At 36.5% G+C, this 17,797-nt stretch overlaps 1 protein-coding gene across 1 annotated transcript in view; it reads left to right on the plus strand.

The window, feature by feature from the left end:
- Nucleotides 1–6,539: 6,539 nt before the first annotated feature.
- numb (NUMB endocytic adaptor protein) overlaps nucleotides 6,540–17,797 on the plus strand; it is a 12,010-nt gene continuing 752 nt past the window's right edge. Inside the window, exons 1-6 of the mRNA XM_013319949.1 lie at nucleotides 6,540–7,485; nucleotides 12,831–13,106; nucleotides 14,638–14,789; nucleotides 16,764–16,975; nucleotides 17,227–17,431; nucleotides 17,660–17,792. Coding sequence (XP_013175403.1) covers nucleotides 7,414–7,485; nucleotides 12,831–13,106; nucleotides 14,638–14,789; nucleotides 16,764–16,975; nucleotides 17,227–17,431; nucleotides 17,660–17,792 — 1,050 coding nt within the window. The 5' untranslated portion in view covers nucleotides 6,540–7,413. The remainder of the gene's footprint in view (nucleotides 7,486–12,830; nucleotides 13,107–14,637; nucleotides 14,790–16,763; nucleotides 16,976–17,226; nucleotides 17,432–17,659; nucleotides 17,793–17,797) is intronic.

Raw genomic sequence — 17,797 nt, forward strand, 5'->3', positions numbered from 1 at the left:
TTTTTAATTACGCGGACGGAATCGCCAGCGACAGCTAGTAAATAATAAAAATCAGTACGGAAGAAGGAAATAGGTTGTCCTACGAATCTTAAAATACCACCGCTAATATCGTGAATTTATTTCTTAAGAATCAGGGTCAATTCAACGAGCCGTTAACTTCTTTGTTCTTAACTTTTTGTTTTGAACAAAGGTAATGATCGAGATTATTCATCAGATTGGTATGTTTACGCAAAGACGAAGATAACAACCATAATTAAAAAAAATCAAAATCCAACTTCAATAGGTACAATGACCCTAAACACTTAACCGTTTCAAGGTCATTGACATACAATTATGTTTACGCTTTTAGTATTGTCCGCTAAAACCAGCAATTAATTTGACCTCCTATTATTATGAGCCAATAGTTATAGCCTTTTCGATTTCTTGAGGCGTATCGTAGACGTAGGGGACTATCACGGAATAACAAAAGTGATATCTAATATTCTGCGCCTGAATTTATAAATAAACGGAATTGCTATTGCAAATCGGAAGGCGTATCATTTAACTCATCTCGCCGGAGGAAATTAGCTATGAATATATTAAAACGCAATGTTTTCAAAAGAGGTTTATTATAAATTACATTTTTAATTCATTTAAATCTCAAACATATTTCAAACTTAATTCTCAGTTTACAATGTATACGAGAAAATGTTTTTCGCTATATACCACATTATATGTACAAATGTTTGCATGAGATCATAGTCAACACAAGCTCTTTATACATAAACAAATATAATGTAAAATCTCTTGATATGGTGCGATGTGACGTTAATTATAGGCTTTCTTTTTAAAATACTCAAAACAAGGAATCGAATTTTTAAAATCATTTTAATCGATTATAGAAATTTTTATCTTTAAATCGACTTTTGGTTACTCGATTATATTAGTAACTTATTTTGAACTAAAATTCTTTACAAGACGGACAATGCGATTAAAAGCAGTTGTTACATTTTTTTTGTTAAATTTCATGGTAACCATTTTCACCTTCTTAATATATTTCATCTTATAAAGAATACACATTTTATAAACAAACTAATAAACTTACATAAACACAATTTATATCATAAGTCATGCCACTATGTATACAGATTTTTAACGACGACAATTTTTTTTATCGTCTTATAAAATTTTTCATTCATTTTCATTACTTTTAAGTTTTATTTTAATATCGAATTACTCTATCGCATTTCAGCAAACAAAGGCTTTAAGCCTCGAAGCCGCCGCAATAAGTCTTAAATAATCACTGGAATATAACATTTAATGTCACAATTTTTATACTTTGTGCAAACATACTAAATTTTATTACATTATATTATCTAAGAAGATAAGAATTTAGACTCACCTTACATAATGAGATGATATGAGGACGTTGAATATGTTACATGTTCATCTCCGCTTATTTATTACTCTGCATTCTTATTTCATATTATTTACAAAACTTAACAAATTAAACATTTTATTTACCACTCTCTATACATTCCATATCTTTCTACACGTTTTCGTACTTGGCTTTTGTTTCATACTTGGTCGCATCTCCTAGTTGCTGCGAATTACTTTCCACTGTAGGTCCACTTAACAATCGGATGAACTGACAGGTTTTTGTCTCTCTATCAGTTTAATGCTACCCTTTAAATCCGTCACAGTCCCGGTATTTGTCTCTGATAATATCAGCGACGATGTCTCTCGGCAGCATAGTAGCTCGCGCGGTCTTCGAAATGGACGCCTTAGAGCTACGCCCCGGGCGCCGGCTGAAGTACACGTAGACGTTGTAAACTAGCTGCCTGGTGTCGGCCGGCAGCTCGACCCTTGAGTCTTCCACTGTCTCCATTCTGCCGTTGTACAGTCTCCTCCAACTGAACATCGTCCAAGCGGTCATCGCTTCGTCCCCGTATTGCGCCGTTTTGAATTTTTAATTTTGGAACAGTTTTGATAAACTTTTTATTGACCGTGCCGGTCGTTCTTTCGGGCCAGTAATTTAGCTTTCAATTTTTTTTAACTCTGTAATAAATTAATTCTAAATTTGTCAAGAAATACCACAGAGATATCTGGTCCCGAGAAAAGGTACACTTTAACTGGAGTTCGAGGAACGTCGACTACGTTTATCAAGCAATCTGATCACACACCTCTAACATCCGCTGTGCTCCAAACTTAATCACAATGCTAGGCACATCGGTACAACACGCCGACCGAACTATGAACAAATTAGTTATTCCTGGTGCTACTCGTACCTCTAATAACATTCGAGCCAGGGATAGTATGATGGCCGTTATAAAAATGAACTAGACAGGGTGCGTCGCCTTATTGGTACTAACATCACCGTTGTTTTTATGATTTACCAACTGGCTATATTCGTTTCGCGTACAGCTCACTCGTTTAATATACAGTCTGATATTGACCCGATTGACTTTATTGAAGTGTCCAATTTATATTTATTTTGATCCCAATAACCAGACGTCGCGGCGGGTCGTCGGCGTCAGGACGCGCTTTCATTGCGCATTTGATGAATGTACTGTCAAAATAATAAAGTTTATTTTTACGCATTTTCTGTCAGATAAACAAAATTTTATCGATAGTCTGGCATGTTTTTAGAATACTATATCGTACGTTAAAACGCAACGGCCATACTTTGGTATATTTAAGACATTAGAAGATCAAAAACAAGTTTAAAAAACTTTGTTAAACAAGTCGGCGCTGGTTGCCTGACGACACTTAATTTACGTAAACTAAATTGAAAGCCAGTGCCCTGTACCCACGGCGTCTGTGTGTGTAATGAGAATTACGATACTTAATGTATAATTACAACCGGCCTTGTGAAAATAATGGAAAAATACAGACAAACATTTCTAGACCAACGAAATTAAATGTCTGAACAAATTTATTATTATTTTATTAACGTATTCTTACGTTTTATGTTTGTTTAAAATTTTACTTGCAATTTGATTGAGTTTTAAAATTGTTTGCAATTTAAAATATTCTAGAGGCTTAAGGATTTAATCCTGGACGATACATCTCGATCAATATAACCCCGTTTTTAATCATTTTGGTCTCAAAGATCTGAAATTAAAACTTAATATTAAATCCGAATTTTCAATACATAATATGTGAGCAGTTTTTGTATTATTTGTCAAATGAAATATTTATGTATTAAGAAAGTTATGTGCCTTACCGTGGATTTCTGAGACTAAAATCTCCGTTTAAAACATATTGATATCTTTTTTTCGTCTCAAGAACCAATAGTCAATCGTTATTACTCCGGATTTGAAACCTTTACATTTCGTAACCTCATTCTTTGAAGATGTATATAATTAATTAGATTTGAAACAATGTACATTTGAAATTCAATTCTCTTGTCCTTAATGGACATTTTATACCGAATTAGAAATTCTGTTTTAGACGATTTTGTTCGTTGTGTATTTAGGTGTCGAAGGTATGGATTTTATTTCTATTCTCTATTGTAATACAGTATAGGGGAGCGACAGTCTTGTATGCTTCTTCAAATATGTTCCGATAAAAAGAAGATTTATTTAAACGACAAATTTGTTAGTGAAAATTATTTTTTATAAATTTTTACGAACGCGTGGCTTGCACATGTCAGCTACATATTCCAAACACATCCTCCTGTCGTTTATTATTTACTCAGTATTTGTAAGACTACCATGTCGATTTCAATGCAACGTTCTAGCTTTATTACGCGACTTAAAAATAGATTGTACGTAGAAGATTATACATATACAGTTGTCTACCAGCTTGCCTTTTCTATGACGAAACTTTAGCACCTGTCCGTCATTCTTAATATTTTGCTGTACTCACAATAGTCTACGCCTTTTATGAATTGCCCTTCTAGATAATTTGGGAAAATATTGTTATGCGAAATTTTAAAAAGTTATGGAGCAAAAGCTTAAAACAAGAACAAATATTGTTGAAAAAGCTATGGTTGCTTATTATAATCATTATTCTTAATGGCTTCAGCTTCATTTTCAAAAGATAGAAGAAGCATCAGAGTAATTGCTTGGAACATATCGTTTTCAGTGTTCTAAAAACCATAAACAAGTGCTACCGATTCAGCGATACATAACGGTGGTTTCTTTGAATAGAATTGTTCGTTTAGCGGAAACGTTGCATAAGGCACAATAGAGAGTGCAGAGGTACAGTACTATTCAAACTTTATGGCAGCTCGCAAGTTCGCACGAGACGCTGCGCACAACTCAATTTAAGGTATCGATGGTGGAGTAAATGGTGTTTCGGTAACAGAGATCTAGGCACTGCCCGTAGGCAAGGATTTCAAATGTTGCAAACGATTATTTTTAATGGACTGGGGAGGAGACGTACACAATATTTCCATTCCTTGTAAAACGCGTGGGAATGGCCTCCTGTACATGGGGACGGGAACATTTCTACGTGAGCTTACCTTCCACAGCGCTGGCCGGCTGTGTGAAGTGGGCTCAGGTAACATGCGCACAATCTAACGAGCTCGCATAAAGTTTGAATCTCATAATAGATGATGGATGGTAGCAGGCGGCAGTGTCACGGTGGCTGGATGTGTCGTGCACCGTGAAAGTGTCACTGTCCTCTTTCGACTGTGGCGCTTTGTTTGAACTTAGATTAACTGTCACCGGACCGGTAATGAAAGCTCAAATATTCAATTCAATATTGTGCGAAAGTTGAAGGTTAAATAGAACCACCTACTCTTTACTCACTCATATTTTTAAGTAAGTAATTTTATATACAAAGCTTGGCCGTAAAATTGTAAGTCAAATAATTAACTCAGCTATCAACAAATCTGTTTAGTGTGCAACATAATATAAAATGACCTAATTTGCAATTTGCTTAGTTTGTATGTAATTGCAAAGTTTGTGTACATTGTATGCGACCAACACTGATTGAACGAGTGGATGTTTATACAACTGACGACCCACGTCTTGTTTATTTTGTGATGTTAGCACGAATGCGATTTGTAACTGTAATATTATTATTAATAGAGGTTAAATTATGAAATTGCAGAATTTGCAATATAATGTTATTGTGAAGTGTACGGATCTGCTTTCAACATTACCTTGGCGGTAATTAAATTCAATAGCTGTTTTTCTTCGTGGTTCCTCTTTAAGCAAGTTACCTGCTATATATTCTTTTCGCGGCCACATTTAATTCTGGTCGTGTTGTTAGCAATTATAGATAAGTAGAGGTGGTCGCGTTATGTGGCATCATGTCGCCTTAGCAGCGTCGGCGTCGGTTGCAGGAATTCGTGCTCGTATCGTATCTCAGGTGACTCAGAGCGTGACTCAATAAGGAATTGAAAAAGAGCACAACGAATTATGTGTAACTAACCTCTGACGCCTACATTTCAATTTCCTCAATGACTGTCCCAATCAAAAAATTTCACAATTCATCAGCATCGGCTCACTATCCATCTCCACTGAGAGACTCGGAGCTTATCCTAAGTTAGGAGTGATGAGGCCATAGTCAACCATGTTGGCCCTGTGCGGGTCAGTTGACTACACACATATTCTAACTTTGAATTCCTTTAAGAAACTTAGAAAGTAAAGACGATACTAAAATATGCTATAATAAACCTGTCAAAGTTAACGGAGTTCTGCACATTACTAGGAAGCCAAAATGTGCTCATAATAAGGCTTACTCTGCAATCCATATTCTACTTGATATCTATAATAAACAACACCGTAAATGCAATCAGATTACCTCAAAGTTTAAAACACATCAAGTAATGATTATTAATATTTTCGAAAATGATGTATTTGGATTTTGTACCTTGGATTCTTTTTTAAATCCGCATTCTATTTCTATCTTACTGCACGACGAGCGTAAATGTTTATATTTTTATCCTAACTTTAATGTGCCAGTCCTAAATATGTGGTCGCGTTGCATATGGATTAACCAGAAATAGCACATTCTCATCTGTATCGTGGACGACATATGTTCGGATGCCAAAGCCTCTGGCCGCCACCTGCGTCCTTCCCGCTCGCACGCGCCGCGCCAGCTGTTGCCCAACGTGTTTGCTCTGCGTTTGGCAGCACTTAGCTTTAAAATTACTACCATTACTACGATCTTCGCTTCAAAGCTCATGAAAGTTTTGTTAGTGTCAATCATTATTTGTGATTTATCGCTTTCTTATTCTACTTCCGTTGATTAGATGAATTCAGTAACATGAGTAATCCTCTATCAGGCAATTTATTACATTTTATTTAATTTCCACCTTATTGTAATAGAAGGACAACATTGGATACTACCTTTTTATTGATTAAAGTATTTGAGAAAAATCCGGTAGCCAACTTTTGAGTTCTTTGACAGCGTAGAGCCTGGGCCTTGAATTTTTTTTGTATAATAGACGATTCAACATCGGAATCAAATTAAAAGCTTCGTAACTCGTATGATGATCTCACCGGTCGTCAATCTTGACAATGCAAGGGACCGGTCGTTGAGGGGCTCACGGTGAGGTGCGGGGCGCACTACGCTCCGCACCCGGGTTCGCGCGGTCCTCGCACGCCGCATTCAGTACGACAGCGAGGCTCGCCACGAGCGCGGCGCGCGCGCCTTTACTTGTTCGTTTTTTTTTTAAATATTTCTGCAGTTTTACCTTCCACCCAATATGCAGTTTAGTGCAGTTAGTGTTTTAAAATAAATATTACATTAATTACCCAAAAGTATATAGTTCTGTGATCGTTACTCGCTACGGTCCAAAGAACAATGCTGTGGGAAAAAATAACGTTCAGCTGGCATCGGCGGTCGTTCCCAGCTACCTACCCGAGCCCGAGCTCCCTCCCCGCGCGCGCCGGGTGCCGGGTTCAATGCGCCTCTCCGCGTTTATTCATCGTTTGTGGGAAAAGTTGACCCCCCATTTAAAAATTATTGTTAACGAATTCACACGAACCGTATGTGCTAGTACCGCATCTTGGACGATCTTCGAAAGTTTTGCGCGTGAGATTAATTCGTAATACGTATCGCCTATCCTACTTTATCGCAACCGTTTCTTTTTCACGTGAGCAAAACACGAGACTGGCAACTTCAGATGTAATCAAATAGATAAAAGATAAAAAAGTGTGAGTTTTTTTGTATTATGCGCAAGTTTTCAAGGTAGTGGCGCCAGCAAGAGGAACTGTATTGTTTATTTTGAGCTTTGCCATGTTTGTGGAGTTTAATCTTCGTCGAAATTATTATCTTGTTGTGTTAAGGATAGAGTGTTTTTGTCGCAAGAGGACACGGCTGTAGACGTTACGTTAGTTGTGTGTTGAATAATCTGTGAAGTGACCGTTGAATTCGACAAATTCTGTGATGTGTTGTGATGTCTCACTTTAGTGGTTGAGTGGTCACTTGGAGTGACGTCACAGTTACAAATCAAGTTCTGCGAGCTGTAGCAAGATGGGGAACCAAGGCTCGTCGCCGCACGAGCCCCTGGACCGTGCGCAAGCGCAGAATGCCGACCTTAAAATGGTTCGAACCGTTAATTAAACTTGCTAATTTATAAGCGATTGTTGAGCACACGTTGAATCACAGCGTGTGCTGTGCGCTCATAGTCGATTGTTTTAACTGGCACATGGCCGCCTCTTCTAATGATATTGCTATTCTTTTATGTGTCTTTTATATTTTAATATGAATACGCACCTATGGTGCTCAGATTACAATGCTCCATCAGCAACCATTATAAATCTTAAGATGAAAGGCTCAATGGTAATGCGAACTATTTACATTCTAACAGGGTTCGAATCCCCTACAAAAAAATACTAAGTGACACTAAGCATTTTCAATCATAGAACCCGAAAATTCAGTCAACATTATTTAGTAGGAAGGTATTAAGTTTTATATCTGGAAATTTAATTAAATTACGATTAAAATTACGATTTCTATAAAAAATATGGTTTTCAGTAATTTTAATACTTCTTATAAAAGCACATTAATTAAGCAAGAATAAATCGTCACCTTAAGTAAATAATGAATGGAATAGACATTGTTTTTGTGTTAATTACGTTGCATAGAGGCCATCAGTTACAATAAAGGAAATTACAACAATCTTATAAAGTACTCACTAAAGCATTTAATTTACGTTTGTCTGTGTGATTGTAAGAAAAAACAAACTAACGCCTTTATTTCGACATAAATATAAACGACGTTCATCATATCTCATCCATGGAATTAAACATTCATTATATACAATAATGAATAGAAAAACAGATAAGGTATAGAAGATGCCACATCTTATTGTTGGTTTCTGCGACCAAAATCCCTGACTGAAACATATTGTTATCTCTGTCCTGTCAAATATACAGAGAGGGATGACGATATGTTTAAGACAAAGATTTTGGTCTCACAAACCAACGATAATTTTAAATCAACCTCAAACTGTCACACACACACACACACACACCGGTTAAGGGAGTTGCTTTACCTCGCTTTAATATGGGAAATCTACATTAAGGCTGCCAGTCCACCAGAGCGGAGCGAGGCAGCGGAGCCGAGAAACGGAGAAATATTAACCAATAGGATTGCACAAAATCTCCGCTCCTCTTAAGTGGACAGGGACTTGCGAGCTAGTTTAAAATTTCATATAAAACCGGTAAGCGGAGCGGGGAAACGGAGCGGGGAAACGTGCGGGGATGCGGAGCGGGGAAGCGAGTGCGGGCGCGGGCGCATAATAATGTATCAACTTTTTCGATGGCATGTCTGCTATCACTGACATTTCGCGTAGAACTAAACCAATCGCCCCACGCCGGGAGCTCGAAATCACTCGTCGCGTACTTGCTGCCTAGCTCCGCATATTGAAAAACACAGCAACTCCGCTCCGCATTACTTCCTCACTCCGCTCCGCAGCCTCGCTCCGCTCCGGTGGACAGTCACAGTACGCAACTCCACTCCGCATTAGTCCGTTTCTCGGCTCCGCTGCCTCGCTCCGCTCTGGTGGACTGGCAGCCTAAGGGTCTATGGTACCATTACACAATACATCTCTGTGACAGTCATATGGCGCACGTAATCCTCACTGAAGAGTAAATTAAGGCCAATCCAACACTTCTAGAGCACTCTTCAACTACTGATACTATTGAGCCAAAAATTGTCCTCCTAACCGTCCCTAAAATTTGAACCCAACCCTCATGCGGTTACCTCTTCAACTAAAACGCATTAAATAGATTATATCATCTATTCTTTTCAGTTGCTAATAGGGGTTATTAAAAAGTATGTGAACGAACTCATCCACTTAACATCTGTGTTGATTTAAAATGTGTTTACAATACTATAAAAAAATATATCTGTGCAAATATTATCAAATGACATAATTGAGCATATGGCAGTATGACGAGTTCCCACCCCACTCATATTTTAAGCACATTAAAAATGATTGTATTTTAAATCTAGTCGATTTTGGTAGAAATATATGAACGACTAGATGTCGCGCGCGACTCCGTCCGCGCGTAACTAAAAACAATCATAATTATTAGCCTATGTGTTCTTCCAAACTATATTCTAAATCTATGCCAAGTTTTAGCGAGATACATTCATCCTTTTATATGGGAAAAAGAAAAGGGCTGTTTTTAGGGTTTTCCCAGCAATGATTCGAAATTTTCTCACCTTTCAAACCTTGCCTAGACCTCCACGAACATTTCAATACCCAGATAAGATAAATCCGTTCAGCCGTTCTCGAGTTTTAGCGAGACTAACAAACAGCAATTGATTTTTAGAACGAATAGTCTTATTCAAATTTATATACCTATCCTTCTATGTGGAGATTTATTACGTACGTATCATTTCAATGACTTACGTATTATACATAAATATTTAGTCATAAATTTATATTGAATATTAAAATATTTCGAGGAATGTAAAGTCAGACCTTCATGAATGTTATAGGTATCTTTATTCAAATCTGCTTTTGTATAAACAATTGTCTATCACAAGGTAGCTAACTGGTTATTTGTTGAGATTTATTATAAAACTGGCCCTAGCCCGCGACTTATTTCGCGCTGAATTAAAAAAAAATAACTTAATAAGTAGATTATGTTTACTTCCAGACTATGTTCTACATGTGTGCCAAATTTCATCAAATCCCTTGAGCTGTTCCGGAGATACCGTCAAATCCGTCCATCCATCCAAACTTTCGCATTTATAATATTAGTAAGATAAGATATTTAAAGGATATTATTTTATACATGCTAACTACAAACGCCTAATTCAAAATATTAAAGTATATGTAATGCGTGTCTAAAATTGGCTTCCTTACAAAACACTAGTAATTATTGTTAAGAGAAGCCATTCAAAGGAAAGGCCAGATAGCGTTAAACTTAAGACCCTTCCCTTCCCTTGTAATGGTATAGAATGGTATCGTATTAAGCAGTAAGGAAATACCGCGGTGCGCAATCATAAAATTGAATCAATATTCGAATTTATTTTTTAGGTTATTTATCACGGTACTGCAAGCATTATCGCTATATATCTTATCAAAATATTTCATATCCGTTGCCGTGTCGGTCGGTATGATTTAAAATAATATTAATATTAGTAATATTGATAAATTTTATAAACACCTCAATGGCTCGGGTTTGTTTTCGTAGACAGACGTGTTGGTTACGGTGACTAAATTAAATTTCGTTTAGTTAACGCAATTTCTAATTTGACTTTGACTAGTGCATTGAAAGAGTCATTTGTTCATAACTTGAAACTTGAGTAAACTAAGTTAAAACAACTGAAGATCTTCAGTTAGACTGAAAAATATTTTACAGTACTTATTTGGTATGTCTATTTTTATTTGTTAAAGTTGCTACGAAGCTGGTACTTCTTTTTTTTCTGCAGAAAGTCTGTTGAATACACTTTCTAGTTATTTTGCACAGTATATTTCTAGGTCAAACAGCCCTTTTTCTAGCATAATTTTAAATAAAGACTAGTAAAAATAAAACTTGTAATTTTTCTTACTTAACCTTGTTAGTTTTTGAGCTACTCAAATGATTTTTTTTTGTAATTTTTCTTTTTCTAATTGGATTTTACGGAAACTTTAAATATTATTAATAATATTGCAGTAAGGTTAATGTTGTTACGTATAAGATAACGTTATACAATACGTTGTGGTCACGATCACAAAATTAACTATTATTTCGACCCAAATATAAATTTGCGTAAAACATTGTGAAAATCAAGTTATTTTATTACATAAATCTAATACAGAGATTAGATTAGAGTTGAATACAGAGAGGAATTTACTATGTTGATTGACTAATAAGTAATTTTACACTTCATATTTAAGGCATTTTTTTTAGATTTCGAGATATTTTTGACAATTCAAGATCTGTGACCTCACATATGAAATGAAGCCATAATGCAAGTAATCAATGTATATTTTCTTAAATATACATTGATTTATTACTTATTTACAGAGTTCTTACTCTGGAATTCTGGACTACAAAGGGAGACTAACATAAACAAAACCCTTCTTCAAAACTAGGTTTACTAAGGTCTTCTAACCTGCAACTATTGCATTTACGTGTTTAAACCGCATGTAAATTACAAGAATAAACGACAAGAGATTGTAAACAATTGTGAAGGAAAACTTGTATGAAAACCAGTCGGAAACAAATGCGGTCCGGTAATGTTATAAATAACAGTGCTACCATTAAACATAATATGGAATTTACTGCAAATCGAGGAAAAACGTTTTAAAATGTTTAGTCGTTAAAAACATATTAGTTGAATGAATAAAAAACGCATAATTAGTAGTCTATTTTTTCTTCCAGAGTATGTTCTACATCTGTGCCAAATTTCAGCGAGATACCTACAGAGTGGTTATGGATATACGTTCAAACAAACATCCATCCATCTAAACATTCGCATTTAGAATATAACTAAGATGATGTTAGTAAGATTTTTAACTACTTATTTACAGTATGAGGTATTCGTTTTTAACTACATATAATCGGTGAAAAGGGTGTCATGTGAGAGAATTAAGCTATTTAAAATTATGACTTAATTATAAGTTCATCAATTAATTGCCAGAATTCTGTCTTTTACATTTTGCAACGGTAACCCTATTCGTGTTGTATTACGCAAATCTTAAGACATATTGAGTCTTATTTCATTGTAATAAGATTAAAATTCCTTTGAATTAAAAACCATTCAACATGACAGTATGCAAATAACATACAAACTGTCTGAATCGCAAATAGGACCCTTCGTGCTCATAATTTAATATGACCGACGACATTTCCTAGTTTTATTTATATAAGCGATTACAATTCTACACAACGAGCGAGCAAGGTTACATGTCCGTCTTCAACACTTTGTGGGAAATTCATTTACGTATTTCATTACATTTGGATTTGTAACAGATGTCTTGGAATATTTCCAGCTTTAAAATACATATATTGATAACATTGCCCAAGCCAAATTGATCTTCAGAGAATACGCAACGTATTGCGGTTATGAATAACCTATGAAGTTTACTTTGGGCTTCCACTGCCAACACAAGAAAGACCTTTGTCCCTATCAAAATCCACTGCCACTGTCCTATTTAAAAATTATTTTTAATTCCAATACACAATATACATAATAATAATGATTGGTGATGACTGACTCAGGGAGAGTAATTAGATTTTTTTTATTATATTAATATCACCCGAAATCGTATAAATATATACAGACGATATATGCGTACAGACATATTATAAGCAATAAGATAGGTTCCAGATGTCTTTAACACTTTTAATGCATACACATTCCTTGGGGTTATGACTCTGTAAATTAACTTTAATTTGTTTGTATGCGAGATATAATTTCAAAGTGGTATGTTCTGTGTATTACAGAAGTCGTCGGTGCGCGGTTCGCTGAGGCGGGCGCGCGCGGGCGCCGCGCTGTCGCCGCCGCGCGCCGGAATGGAGCGGCTGCGGCGGTCGTTCCGCGAGTCGTTCCGGCGGCGCAAGGGCAGCCCGCCGGAGTCAGCGCGCCCGCACCAGTGGCATGCAGACGAGGCAGCCGTACGCGCCGGTACTTGCACCTTCCCTGTCAAGTATCTCGGCTGCGTTGAGGTGTTCGAGTCACGTGGCATGCAGGTCTGCGAAGAGGCCATTAAAGTACTCAGAGTAAGTGCATACACGCCAATGTTCGGAAACGTGACACTATACTATTTTAGATGGTAGACTTTGTAACTACTACTAAGACTAATCAAACTTTGTACGACTTTGTACACATTCGACACAAAGGCCAAATGCTTTACTGTTAGGAAGAAAATCCGACACTGTGCCGGTGTACTGCCGCAACACTAACCTTACTAAAATGTCGACGTTTATGTCCCCTCACTTATCATTCTGACACTCGACTTGGTAACGAAGGCGCGCCATTCGCGCCAAAGGATTCTAACTAGTAACATCTAAAACTATACAGCAGAGAAATGAAGCCTTTACTTTAATTTTTTACACAAATCTACTAAATATCTATAATCTATAAAAGTTTACATGCTACATTTGTATACGAAAACTACGAATTACCTCGATTACCGAATTACCGAGTCCACGTGTATTTAGTTTTTGTTTAAACATCTGTATCGAAATATGTAAAAACTACGGATGCAGTCCGTGTCGGTGATGCCTTTAAAATCATATCCGGGAAGATGTGAACTCATGGCGACCGCAGTTATGAGAATTGTTTTTTTTATTTTTTGAGCGTGAGAGCAATTTGCAATACCGTACCCTAGGGTGCCGGCGAAATGCTGTAAGGTCATATTTTTTTTAATTTCTTTGTTCGCTGCGCCATTCTCGTTTCTCTATTGTTTCGATTTATTCGGCTTTCACCTGCTAACGGTCTGATTTAGCGGGATTTAATTGTCTATTGATAAGTAACTTCCGATCCAATTTGTGAAGTGTTTGGTTACTTAGTTCATATGCAAACGAAAGCAAATACGAATATAACTTTTTGTAGTAATATCTGAAAAGTTTGGATTTTTGGGTTCATAGCTTTTATTCTTTAGACACATTTATAAAGTAAATTTCCCTTGTCAATTTCCTTAAATAATTCTTCAACATTATTGAATTATGTAAATATAAGAAAATAAAGCATTAATCATTATTTTAATAATGTGAAAATTAACGTGACTAATTTAGAATAGCATATTAAAGTAAAAACAATGTTTTTTTAATGCGATATATTCGGTATATTAATGTGAATATTTTGCGGCCATTGTTATATTACGTAGGACTATAATAGTACTAAAACTACATTTGTACAAGACTTGCGAATTCCATTCGTGATAAATGGAGGAAGAGTGCCAAGTGTCGGCTGTCACGAAATGTCTCGGCCCAGTTTTACTTAAATTTAATACTTGTCTAAACTTGTTTAAGTATAACCCAAAGCTGCCATAAAAACTAGTTAAAAATTTAAATTTACAAATTTATAAAAATATACATTTTTCGTGCAACAATTTATATATGCTTTGCTCTTAGAATTTTACCCTAAGAATTAAGGTAAAGATTTTTTTAATTAATATAAATATCGATCTTTAAGTCATTATCTTATGATTAATTAGTTAATCAGATTAGAGGCAAGAGTATAAAGATTCGTCTAAATCGATCTGGCTAAATTGCGAAGGAAATTGTAAGTTTGTTTTTTGTATTTCAGAATTCTCGGCGGCGACCCATCCGCGCCGTTCTGCACGTGAGCGGCGATGGACTGCGCGTCGTCGAGGAGGAGACCAAGGGCCTCATTGTCGACCAGACCATAGAGAAGGTGTCTTTTTGTGCGCCCGACAGAAACCACGAAAGAGGATTCAGGTTAGCTATCCTTTTTTGAAAATACTATCATAATACGTCGCACATGAAAATTCACAAATCAACTATGTGTAATGATGCCCTTAAGGGAGAAAAAAATTTCGTCCTAAAAATAAATAAAAACGAAGAATCACAGTATTGTCAAAAAGTAAAATATGCCTAAAACTTTGTATGATTACCACAGTTTTTGTTGACATATTAACATAAAACATAGAGTTATTGCATTGCGATTATTCGTTTACATAAGCAAAATATTTGTGCAAATTCCTTCTTATCGATTTCAAGTGGGTTGGGTACAGTCGATGTCCCTGAGACTCCAACCTTCCTACGGCCTCATTCCGAACACTACGAGAAGTGTTTTAGGTTTGTTCGAATGTATATAACACTAAAATATCCCACGCTATCATTTATTTATACTATTGAAGATCAAAACTAAAACAACATATATAATGGCGTGTACTGTTTTTTTTTATAGTCATCATTAGTAGTTTTGAAAATAATTTCCGATATACAGCGTGTCCCAAAATTCAACGATAAAACGGTAATGGTATATAGCCAGATTGATAATTACACGGTGAAAATACAAAAAAAAATCCAACTGTTTTGGTTTAAAATTTACATTAACTGGTGTAATACACCATTGCCGTTTTACCGTTGAATTTTGGGACAAGCTGTAGATCTACTAATAAATTTATGTTTTATTTCTAAAGCCAATTATGTATTATTTTATGAAAATAGACAACTTTAATAATGCAACATAAAATTGTATAAGCTTACTTACATTTTTTTTATATTGTGTACGATCACCGTTTGTGGCCACTAAAAGCTGAACTAATAACTGGAACGACGTACACCGCAATTCTTTCCAACGAAAATAAACGTATCTCGTTGATTGCTCGTTGTTTCCTCGTAATGAAGTAATTGTACGGCTTAGAAATAACGCAGCGCCCTACTAGCTGTTGTGAAACTTCTGATTTATTGGAGTGTTGATACAAGCCAATGCTTCTAAGATGTAAAATTAGTTTGGTTACAACATCGTTAATTCGCAACACATGTTTGATGTATTCGAAGCACTGTGTTTTCGTAAATATTAGATTAAATTTGCTAACAAGGTTTAGAAAATCTTATAAATAAGTAATTAGCTTTTTTGTTTGATAGAGGAACGGGTTGCAAACAGAATAACCGTCATAGCCGGAATGTCAAATAGATGCAGTAAACAGTAAAGATAGAATTTATGTTCTTAAGATAAACAGAGAAAGCTTATTCAAATCACTCATTCACAAGTTTCTTTCATTTAAAATAATACAAATTTATAGCCAAGTGAAAATATATTAACATTGTAAGATTGTTTACATTAAAAGTTCTCGGTATCTGGTCGTGTCAAAACAAAGATGGCTTGCGTTGTGTAACTTGAGAACGACGGCGAATGGTTCGCGGAAGCCCTCTAATGTGGGAGTACCCGTTCAGATATAATGTTAATGCACTTTCTTATATAATAAACTATCGTGACTGTTAACCTTATACAGACAGTATGCTGAGTGGAATAATTGATTTATGGAACTTAACGCGCAGAGATATCTTGGAAATTGCATATTAATATGTATTTTAAAAAGTAAATAGCTTTCTATGCATTTAACAAAAACGAGTGGTCATTTAAGGATATTATTCCTAATCTCATCGGTATAATTTACACGTAACATGATGCTCCGCAGACATCACCTGCTTAGACGGCTTTAAGTTTATTCAACCTTGTCTAATCCGTAGATTAACAATCCAATATTCCATGTACCCTGCACTACTTGAATTACAAATTATTCTTTGGCCATTTAATTTAATGATAATACAATTTTTTCCCTGTTTTATATAAAACAATTTTATTGCGTTCATCAAAAATAAAATAAGAAATGAATTCGTCTAAAGTTTTCCTTACGAACTTTAGTCCTGTCTGTAACTAAATGTATATTTGGTTGGTTGCAGCTACATCTGCCGTGATGGCACGACGCGCCGCTGGATGTGCCACGGGTTCCTGGCTGCGCGCGACAGTGGCGAGCGGCTGTCGCACGCAGTGGGCTGCGCGTTTGCCGCCTGCCTCGAGCGCAAGCAGAGGCGCGACAAGGAGTGCGCCGTCTCCATGAGCATCGACGCCGCCAGCCACGCCTTCACCAGACAGGGCTCCTTCCGCAAATCCGGTCGGTAACAACCATAACTACACTATAGTTTTCTAAACAATCTAATCCGAGACTTAACCTAGTATGCTCAATTAAAAACACTTTTAGTTTATTTGATTTACTGCAGAATAGTCATAAAGTTGTCTTCAATTTACCGTTAACTTGTCTTTAGCACGAGGAATCTACACTGTCAAGTAATTTTTCAATTATAACACAAAATTTCCAAAAATTTAAATAAATGAAAAACTATATTTATTGTTTAAAATTGACAGGTATAACACGTCGCGCGTCAGAAGCGGATACGCCGTCAGTGACGCCAGGTGTGGGCGTTGGCGGGGGCGTGGTGAACGCGGGAGGCGGGGTGGTCGGTGCGGGCGCGCGGCCGCACAACCCGTTCGCAGTGGAGCGACCGCACGCCGCGCCGCATCTCCTCGAGCGACAAGGCTCCTTCCGTGGCTTCGCGCACCTCAACAACAGGTCAGATACGCATCTTTATATTTAGAACTTGATTACCTATTAAGTAGTTTACCTATAGCGAATTAGAACTTGGACGTGCGGACTAAAAAAAAAATTAAGCGTTATTTGTCTTATTTAAGCTATTGCAGGACCTTAACTTTCTTTGGCATAATGCTAAGAAAAGTTTTGTATGTTTTTCTGTACCTATAGAATTTACCAAGTTATAATATTAAATGTTCTTCGTTTCAGTTCTCCATTCAAGCGTCAGATGTCGCTGCGCATCAGCGAGCTGCCGTCGAACCTGGAGCGGCAGCGCATTGGGCTGGGCTCCCCGCCCTCCGTGCTGCCCGCCCCCAGCCCCGCGCCCGCGCCCGCCCTGCCCGCTCT

Source organism: Papilio xuthus, unplaced genomic scaffold (genome assembly GCF_000836235.2).
Source record: "Papilio xuthus unplaced genomic scaffold, Pxut_1.1 DF828952.1, whole genome shotgun sequence".
Taxonomy (NCBI): domain Eukaryota; kingdom Metazoa; phylum Arthropoda; class Insecta; order Lepidoptera; family Papilionidae; genus Papilio; species Papilio xuthus.